The sequence below is a fragment of the Chlorocebus sabaeus genome, chromosome 20, assembly GCF_047675955.1.
Source record: "Chlorocebus sabaeus isolate Y175 chromosome 20, mChlSab1.0.hap1, whole genome shotgun sequence".
NCBI classification, from domain to species: domain Eukaryota; kingdom Metazoa; phylum Chordata; class Mammalia; order Primates; family Cercopithecidae; genus Chlorocebus; species Chlorocebus sabaeus.
The window spans coordinates 134,194,506-134,204,309 of record NC_132923.1 but is presented as its reverse complement, the minus strand read 5'-3'; the positions used below and the strand labels follow the sequence as shown (position 1 = coordinate 134,204,309).

General features: G+C 62.0%; 1 protein-coding gene across 2 annotated transcripts; it reads right to left on the bottom strand.

The window, feature by feature from the left end:
• Window positions 1-304: 304 nt before the first annotated feature.
• Window positions 305-2,116, bottom strand: HES5 (hes family bHLH transcription factor 5). Of its 2 annotated transcripts, XM_007980907.3 has the most exons (3): window positions 1,662-2,116; window positions 1,397-1,562; window positions 305-1,300 (listed from the first exon to the last, which is right to left on the bottom strand). In XM_007980907.3, the coding sequence occupies exons 1-3, from the start codon at window positions 1,713-1,715 to the stop codon at window positions 1,020-1,022; spliced, it is 501 nt and encodes a 166-aa protein (XP_007979098.1). In that variant the 5' UTR covers window positions 1,716-2,116; the 3' UTR covers window positions 305-1,019. The 2 variants fall into 2 exon arrangements, with proteins under 2 accessions (XP_007979098.1, XP_007979097.1); XM_007980906.3 differs by having other exon boundaries at window positions 1,020-1,562.
• Between the last annotated feature and the right edge of the window lie 7,688 nt (window positions 2,117-9,804).

The following is a 9,804-nucleotide window of genomic DNA, read 5'->3' as shown; positions in this document are numbered from 1 at the left end:
GGAGCTAGTGAAAGGCGTGGGAGGGAGACCCACCCAGGGCTCTGACCACCTCCACCCCTCCAGCCCACCTTCCCCCGCCCCTGCTCCTCACCTGCTTTCCCTTCCTCCCTCCCTCCCTCCCGCTGTTCTTCAGGAGCAAGGATCCCACCCTTCTTCCTGGGTCCAGCGGGCCACTGGCAGGGGTCCCTCCCTGCTTAACTGCTACCGTGGCCCTGCCCATTCCCATTCACCCCCTGCAGACCCGCCCCGTGGCTGCCAAGGACAGGTGTGAGGCACAGCAGAAGATAGACCATGGGTGGGGAGAGGGGCTGAACAGTCAGATTTTATTAGCGGCTTCAGAGCAGTCCCGTGGCTTCCACGTGACCGAGAGTTCAATTTCTGAGTGCAGTCATGCCACACGCATCCACCCACACAGAGGAATCCTTTAAGGATCATAGTGGAGGCACCCACCCTCCCCAGACAGCCCACTGTGAGCTCCAGCCAGACCACCAGGCACACTGGGAGCCTTTTGGCCACAGCCCGCAGGGTCCTGGGCGCCCGTCCGGGGTGATCACCGCTTCCTATGAGGATACAGCTCAAGTTCGGCCTTCACAAAAGGCAAATGTGCCCGCGGCACAGCCCGCCTGCCAGGGGTGCGCCCAGCAGCTACGGGCCCTGAAGAAAGTCCTCTACAGGCTGGGGGCACCGGCGTGCGAACCCCGGCACTACAAATATCATAGAACCCCGGGCGGCCAGGGACTTCCCAGAAGTCACTTGCTTAAATGCAAACACAGAACAACCCCATGGGGTCAGACACTTGGCAGAAGATGGGCCCTGACTGTCCTAAAACGGCAGGGACTCTGCACACACATTCTCTGAGAATGGGGCTCCTGCGGGCCGGCCAGCCTGGGGCTGGAGCCTTCCGAAGAAGGGCGCGTCCAAGCCCTGGGCGGACGACGGCGGGAAGGCGCTTCCCTACAGGCGAGAGGAGCAGGCTCGCTCTCTGGTCCTCGGGCCGCGCGCCCGCAGGTCCCGCCGGGTCACCAGGGCCGCCAGAGGCCGCAGGCGGGCTGGCGCGCGGCGGCGGCGGCGGCGGTGGCCTTGGCGGAGAGCGCGGGTGGGGTCGCGGCGCCCGGCGCCTTGGGCTCCTTGGCGGGCGCGGCGGGCGCGGCCGGGGGCCGCTGGAAGTGGTACAGCAGCTTCATCTGCGTGTCGCTGGCGGCGTGGAGCGTCAGGAACTGCACGGCCTCCTGCAGGCACCACGAGTAGCCTTCGCTGTAGTCCTGGTGCAGGCTCTTGGGGCCGGCGGCGGCGACGAAGGCTGCGGGGGGACGCGGCGGCGGTGAGCGGACGGCGGGGCGCGGGGGAGCCGGGGCGCGGTGGGAACTCGGAGCCCGGGGGGCCCGGGTGCGCTCACCTTTGCTGTGCTTCAGGTAGCTGACAGCCATCTCCAGGATGTCGGCCTTCTCCAGCTTGGAGTTGGGCTGGTGCCGCGCGAACTCCTGCTCCAGCAGCAGCTTCAGCTGTTCGATGCTGCTGTTGATGCGGTCGCGACGCATCTTCTCCACCACTGGCTTCCGCAGCTGCGGGAGGAGAGGGCGTCAGGCTGGCCCAGCCCGGCGCGGGGACACCCGGGGACCAGACGCCGCGGGGACAGCGCGCTGGGCGAGCCCGATACTTACTCGGTTTTTCTCTTTAGGGCTTAGCAGCTCCACGGCCACGGTGCTGGGGGCCATGCCTGGCGCGGAACAGGCGAGGAGGCAACGCGGGGAGGCCGGGCAAGACGAAGCGAGCGGGCGCGGGCAGGGCCGAGCTGGTCCCGGGCTGGAGCGGACACCGGCCCCGCGCGCTGGCGCTCTATATAGGCGCGGGCGACGGCCTGGCGCCTGGGGTCCGGGCGCCGCCGCCGTTCCCACACTCCGCGGCCAATGGCCGCGCGGGCCGCACAAAGGCGCCGGCCCATTAGCGCACGCTAAATTGCCTGTGAATTGGCGCGGGCACAATGGGCGCTCCCCAAGGAGCAGGTGGGCCGCGCGGCACAATGTCCGGGCTGTGGGAACGCGCTCGCCCTCATTAGCATCCCGGGGCCTGATGCCGGGAGCCCCGCGCCTCAATATGCTGCCTTTTCCCAGGCCGCCAAGCGGGGAGGGGGGCAGGAAGGAGGGCCCCCTCTCCCGCCCTCCCCTCAGCTCCCCTCCCCTGCCTCTCCCCAGCGGCTCCCCACTGCTGGCTGGCAGAGGCCGCAGGCACAGATAAGGGAAAAGCTGTAGAATGAACAAGTGCCACGGCTTCCTGGGGGATGGGCATCTTCCCTGGCTGGGACCTGCTGCCTCTCCAGGGGAGGGGAACAGAGGGGTCTACACTCAGGATCAGCCCTACGTGCCTATGTTACAAGTCCCCTGACTGTCACCTGAGACTCCTGACATCTCCAGACCTAGAAAACGGGCCTCGCACCTTCCTGGCTGGGCTCCGGGCAGCTCCACGAAGCTGGGGCCTGTGCTCCACGTGGAGCCCGGCACCCGGCAGCTCTCTCCGCTTCCTGCGCTCTGTCCTCCCAGGAGCACTGTAACCCACAGCAGCACTGGGGCTGCTCCACGAGCTGGCAGTTGTCCCTCAGGGGCCTCTCCCCACCCCTGTCTGGCCAGGGATCTGACTCGGTGTCCATGCAGCTTGGGAGGCCTCGGCTCTTGGCATACTTGCTGTGGCCACTGTTCCTGCATGCCACAGCCCCACCTCATCCCTCTGGCAGCCAGGGCACTTGTAGGGCTTGCTTTCCTCCGGCATTTTGCCAGTGGGAGGGGAGTGGGTGCCAGGTGGCAGACTTGAGGATCAGAGGCTATGCCAGCCCTAGACCCCCCTCCCCACACCGGTCCGTGGGATGAGCTAATAACCCTGGTACCTGGCCAACTGAGCCGAGCGCCCGCAGCCACTTTGGAGCAATGAATCCCACCCTGGGTCCTTAGGGGAGAGTCCCTTGGGAGACCCCCACCCCGTAGCCTGTGGTTACAGTTCCTCTGATGCTCTGCAGCAAAGACTAGGAGAGGATTCGGGGCCTGGGCTGCCTCCTAGGGACAGGTTGGGACCCTGCCAGGTCCTAGCGGAAGGGCCTCAGCCCCCGGAGCTGGGGCTGGCATCAGGGCTGGTTAGGCAGAGTTTGAATCCAGGAGTGGGGTTCCCTGGCCAGCTGGCAGAGTCCAATGAGGAGCCTTCCCCTGAGGCTCTTGGCAGTGACCCCGGCTCTGAGTGACCCGCTTGGTGGGCCTAGCTCCAGGAGGCCCTCAGCACAAGGATGGATGGTCCAGGGGGCAACCAGGACAGTGCTGGGACAGCAGGGGAAGGCAGGACTTCAAGCCAGTGCAGGGTGGCCCTCCCACAGGCCAGCTGGACGCCATCGTGAAGAGTTAGGCTGGGAGGCTCCCAGGCGGAAACCTCAAGTGACTTTGGAGGTGGCAGGAAGGGAACCCCTATTCACCGTCATAGCCCCGCTGGACTCCCACAACACCTCCCTTGAAGGGGACTCATGCCCCAGCCTGTCAGAGGGAGGCAGTGACACTGGGGGCTGGGACTGCTGCACCCTGAGCTGGGGGCTCTTCTCTGAGCAGGTGGGGTCCCACCAGAACGCTCTGGCACTTGATGGATGCAGGAGGGCAAACCTGTGTGGGGGTGTGCAGGCCACACGCTCATGCCATGGCTCCCACAGCTCTGGGCACTGATGGCGGCTGGCACTGGCTATGGGTGGTGGACTCTCAGCTACACAGGGGATCTGGTAGTGTTCAGTGGAGCCATTTTGCAGCCAAAGTGGGGTTCATACTGGCGGCAGTGACATTGTGGCATGTCCGTTGCCTGGCTATGGGCTCCCTGGGGTTGGACTGGGGATGGGGAGGGCAGGATGAGGTAGTCACCTGTGTGCCCATGACCTACACCCTGCTGGTCCAGTGCCCACACCAAGGAGGTGCTCAGCCACGGGCTAGGAGATGCAGGAGCATGGGCAGGTGGCCCCAGCCCAGGCAGGCCCTGGCCACCACCTCTGCCAGCAGGAAACAGAACCTGAGCCACGTGTGCCTTGACCACCAGGCTGCTGGCAGCGAGGACCCGGGCCTGTGCCCAGATATGGGGGTGGCACCCAGGCCAGGCCCTGTTCCTGCAGGCTTTGGAGGGGCAGGTGGCTGGGGCTTGTGTCCTGGTCCCTTCCCCTGAGCCAGCTCTTCGGCCCACAGGAGACACGTGCCGCCGGGAGATGTGGTCCAACCCCCCTCACCCCCACGGCCTGCCCACCCGCAGTGGGCCAGGACGGCGGCCTGCCGGCGGTGAGGGTGGTGGGTGGGCCATGTGGGGGCTGCCGCCTCCCGCCTCCTCCTCCCTCCCCCTGGACTGGAGCAGCTTTGATCCAATTTTCAGTTGTGGGAAATATGAAATGAATGGTGTTGAATCCTGGCCGGATGAAAGGCTGGTTCCCTCCCTGAGTTCGGGCCAGATGGCAGCTCTGGCGGCCTCCGAGGCACACGCCTGGCCTTTGTGGGCCGTTTAACACTGTGAATGGGGCCAAAGTGTGGGAAACTCACTAGGCTCCCGGCTCACACCATCCACGGCGGGCTGCGGAGGGGGCTGGAGGAGGGAGGGCTGGAGGCTGCTCCAGGCTGGCAGAGGCTCTGCCACGTAGACACGCTGTGGAGTGTGGGGGGCTGGGAGCCTCCACCTTGGCTGCCTCAGTGTGGGATGGGGGAGTTCTTCCCCTAGCCCGGCTTTGAGGAGGGAGGGAGTTTGTCCTGCCTGCACCTGTCTGAGCCCCCTACCCTGGAGGGCTCCGTAAGTCTGAGGGGCTTGATAGTTGGGGTGGGGTTGGTGCATCTAGAGTTGGTAATACTCCTCCTGCCTCCACACACACAGCCATTGAGGCAGGGCGCTTTGCTGCGTCAATTCACGATGCTGTGCCACCATCACCACTGTCCATCTCCAGAAAATGTCCTTCTCCCCAGGCTGAACCTCTGTCCCCACGAAACACGGACTCCCTGTTCCCCTCTGCAGCTCAGCAGCTGTTGAGGCTGGGCACTTTGCTGGGGGCCTTCAGGCAAAACCTACAAGTTGGGCATGATTAAGTTAGAATGCGTGCGTCTAGAATCATGACCCATTTCTAAATAATCTACATGCCCAGCACCACTCCCCTCCAGGGCTGACAGTAAAGTGAAGAGCTCCCTGGAGAGGAGGGACCCGTGGGGGTGGGGAGCGGTAGGAAGCTCCAGGGGCATTTGCTCCCAGCTCCAAAGCAGAACGTGAAGCTGGCAAGGTCAAACAGTGCAGACATTAGAAAACAGCCTGGCAGTTCTCCAAAAAATGAAGCACAGACCCAGCAGCTCCACTTCTGGGTCCATGCACTAGAGAATGGAAAGCAGGACCTCAGGGATGTATTTGGGTCCTGTCTTCAGAGCAGCGTGGTTCCCTAACCCAAGAGGTGGCCCCACCCCAGTGTCCGTGAACAGACAAATGTGGTCCATCCACATAGTGGACCGTTCCTCAGCCTCAGAAGAGAAGGAGCTTGTGACGCAGGCCACAGCAGGCCTGCACCTTGAGGACACTGTGCTCAGTGACGTAAAGCAGTCACAAAAGGGCCCATCCCAGGTGATGCCACAGTACGAGGCCCCTAGAGTCGTCAGATTCACAGACAGAAAGTGGAATGGTGGGTGCCAGGGGCTGGGGTGATTAGGCAGAACCTCTGTTCCTGGGGACAGAGGTTCGACTTGGGAGATGGACATTTTCTGGAGGTGGACAGTGGTGACAGGGGCATAACATCATGAATACTCCTCATGGTCCGGAACTCTACATTGAAAAATGGCTAAGATGGTGGTTTTATGTTATATATATATTGCCACAATTGGAGAAAACAAGAAGGAGGAGCTTTTTTGGAGAAGAACTATGAACTCCCTTCTGCTGCCCCCTCCCCACCCAGGCAGTCATAGCCCCCAATCCCCCTCAGGCCCCGCCTCCTTATGGCCATACCCCGGCCTCCAGCAGAGGAGCCGGGTGTGGTGCCGGGCACTCCCAACCTGGTGCTCCTGTCCCCAAGGGTTTCCAGTTTGGGGTGTGGGGAGCAGGCAGGCTGGTGGGGTCCAGGAGCCAGGCTGACCTGGGGAAGGAGGGTCAGGGTAACCACAGCTCCCAGCTTTTCCCTCTTCCAGCCCCTGAAGCCCTTGCTTGCGGGCCTCTGGGTGGAAACTCTGCTTGAAGTCTGCAAAATGCTCTGCTTCCTGAGAAGCGAGTTCCGGGAGATGGCCCCGTTCCGGATTTCAGAGACAGTGGCCTCCCCCACATCCAGGACCCCTGCCTGAACGGTGGCTGGCACTGCCTGCCATCGTCCTGCACTGCCTGCCTTTGCCCTGGGCCCATCCACACACGGTGGCCCTGGAGCCAGGCCACCCCCTCCATCAGCAGTCAGTCCATCTGCCTCAAGGAGGCACCGGCTTGTTTCCCCAGGTGTGAACAGATGCAGCTGGACCAGGTGTGGCTCCGAGTCTCCACCCACAGCCAGGGAGGGCACCTGTTCACGGGAGGAGGAGTGGCTGGGAGGGGGTTGAGATCTCTCTTTGAGGCTCCAGGCAGGAGCTGCAGTGGGGGAGGGAGGAAGAGTCCCAGGCGCTGAGCATCTACCTGTGAAGCACCAGGCAGGTATGGAACGTGGAAATCCGACTTCCTGTGTGCCCTTTGCTCACTCTACCGCTGGGGGTCTGGGGGCGAGAGGGTCACAGAGGTTAAGTGACGTGCCCAAGGTCACATGTATTCTGGGTCAGCTAATAGGAGGAGTCAACACTCAAGTATTTATTATGCACTTCACGTGTACTTGCCAGTTTAGACTTGACTACGAAGCTGGGAGGTAAGTGCTGTTTATTTTCTGTTGACACTGAGTCTGCAGTGCAGAGCGGTGCTCACACCGCACAACTGGTGAGGGTCTGACGTGAGACGGGACCTGCAGTGGTGCGCCCCCTCTTCTTCCTGAGGAGCTTAGGGAGGTGGGGTGGTGGGAAGGGAGGGGTGAGTGGAGCTGGGGAAGGGAGCCTGGGGTGCTCACGTGCACGGAGCCCTCTGGTGGGGAGGGGGCATTATTGAGGGACAGTGTGGCCTCCCCCGCTCCCTGCAGCCCTCCACCCTCTGGCGTTGGCAGAGCAGCGCATCGATCCGATCAGCGCTGGGAGCTGGAGCTCCAGATGGCGGGTGGCCTGCACGGACGCACAGACAAAGGGAGGCTGCAGCATGAAGGCGGCCAGCGAGGCACGCGCGATGCCCTTTGTCGCCAGGGAAGGCTGCCAGGAGCGTGGAGTGTGGGAACTGCCGGCTGCACGCCTCCTCTTGGCTCTCGTCTTTGGGGGTGCTCTGTGGGGGTGGTGGCACCACCATGAGGCCAAGAGGAAGTCCTCGGCCCTTTCCACACCCTGGCCCCTCTGCTAGGCTGGTGGTGGCCTCCCTGTGGCCTCAGTTCCTTGCACCCCTCCCCTTCTAAATAAAGAACTGGACCAAAGACCTGGGTCCAGAAATGGGGCTGGTTCCAGCTCCTCCCCAGAGCCAGTCCCCCTCGGTGGGCAGCTTCTCTTTCCTTGGTCAGCAGGTGCTTGGGCACACACGCTGAGCAGGGACTGAGGCTTGGCTCCTGCACTGGGGGCGGGGGACACTCTTACCTGTTGAGATGCCTTGGGGATGTAGACTGGGCCCGGCATGGACCTGTGGTGAAGTCAGGCACAACAGCTGGGCTGGAGCCCGCCTGACACTGGGGGCAGAATCGGGCAGCAACACGCCCCCTGGCAGAGCCAACACAGTTTTGGGGGCATAGATTTGGTTAATTTTTCATGTCTGTGTTTTCTTGAATGAGCATTTATTACTTGTGCAGTTTTTGAAAGGGCTCCCCCACATAGAGACACACACACACACAGAGACACGCGCGCACAGATGTGCATCCACACAGACACGCACACACACATACACACACAGAGACACGCGCGCACACACACACACACAGACACGCCCATGCACACACACACACAGAGACATGCACACATGCACACAGACACGAACACACAGACACACACACAGAGACACGCACACACACAGACACACACACACCCACATACACACATACATGCATCCACACGCATAGGTTCCTGCAGGGGTCCCTGGGAGGAAGTCATTGCATCTTCAGAAGGGCGAGAAAGAATCCCTGAGATGGAGACGAAGGGGAAGGTGGGTGACCAAGAGGGGCTTCCAGACGGGGCAGTAACTGAGGAGGGTGTTGGCGAGTTCTGGGTGAGGAGTTCTGGGAAGCACCTTCCAGGCAGAGGGCACTACAGGGACACCAGCTTGGGGCAGGAGAGACCCAGTGACCAGGACCCACGTCTCCAAGTCTGGAAGGAGGCGCCTGTGTTTTTTTTTTTTTTTGGTTTGTTTTTTTGAGACAGTCTTGCTCTTGTTGCCCAGGCTGGAGTGCAGTGGTATGATCTGGGCTCACTGTAAGCTGCGCCTCCTGGGTTCAAGCAATTCTCCTGCCTCAGCCTCCTGAGTAGCTGGGATTATAGGCACGCGCCACCACACTCGGCTAATTTTGTACTTTTAGTAGAGACAGGGTTTCATCATGTTGGCCAGGCTGGTCTTGAACTCCTGACCCCAGGTGATCCGCCCGCCTCAGCCTCCCAAAATGCTGGGATTATAGGTGTGAGCCAGCGTGCCCATCCCAGGAGGCTCCTGTGTATACACCTGTGTGAGTGCACCTGTGCATGTGTATGTGTGTGTGTGCCTGTATGTGTGTACCAGTGTGTGTGTGCACTTGTGTACATGTGTGTGTCTGTGTCCCTGTGTGTATGCGTGCCCATGTGTTTGTGTGTATGTGTGTGTGCATGTGCCTGTGTGTCCCAGTGTGTGTGCGCCCATGTGTTTATGTACCAATGTGTGTGCTTGTGTACGTGTGTGTGCCCATGTGTCTGTGTGTACAAGTGTGTGCGCTTGTGTACTTGTGTGTGTGTGCCCATGTGTCTGTGTGTACCAGTGTGGGTGTGCCTGTGTGCCCATGTGTGTCTATACATACATCTGTGTGCATGTGCCCAGGAATGCTTACGGCTGCTCAGATGTCCTCAGCTGGGCCACCCGTCCCCACCCTGCCCCACTGCCCTCACTCCCAGAGTGCCCGCATTGGCCGAGCACTGCTCTGTGCCACGTGAACCCTGGGCCCTGGGGTGACTGTGGGGAAAAACCCTGACAGGAGTGCCCCCACCCTGCCCTGCCCAGTAGGAACAGTGCTCAGCCAGGCCCCTGGCAGCCCTCCGAGGCAGGTAAGTGCATCCCCATCTGCAGGTGAGGGACAGAGGTGCTGAAGGGCAAAGTAACTTGCCCGGGTCTCACGGCCGTGCCCCCCCCACGCCCGGGGGCGGGTCTTGGCGAGGGGCATGCTGCCAGTCAGTTGGCAGCAGAACCAAGAAGGGACAGAGCTCAGGGTGCGGCCCTCAGTGCTTAGGATCAGCCACTCCTCCCCAGGGTGACACTGGTTTCCCATAGGAGGTGCTGCTGTGTGCTGCTCAGACCCAGGAGGGGGGTCAGGGCGTGCAGAGTCCAGTGGGGAAGCCGAGGCCCGAGGAGAGGTGGGCAGGGGCCAGAGCCTTCTCCTGGGGTGGAGGTCAGGCTGCAGATGCTGCCAGCCCTGTCCCACCACAGCCTGGCTTCTCAGTTGGGTCCCCCCACTGGCTGTGACACCCCTGGTGGTGCCCACAGGTGTTACTCGAGGCAGACTCTGTAACCCGCTTGGGATGCTCAAGCCCCAGGGTAGAATTCAGGCCCAAGGGGTGATTGGGGAAG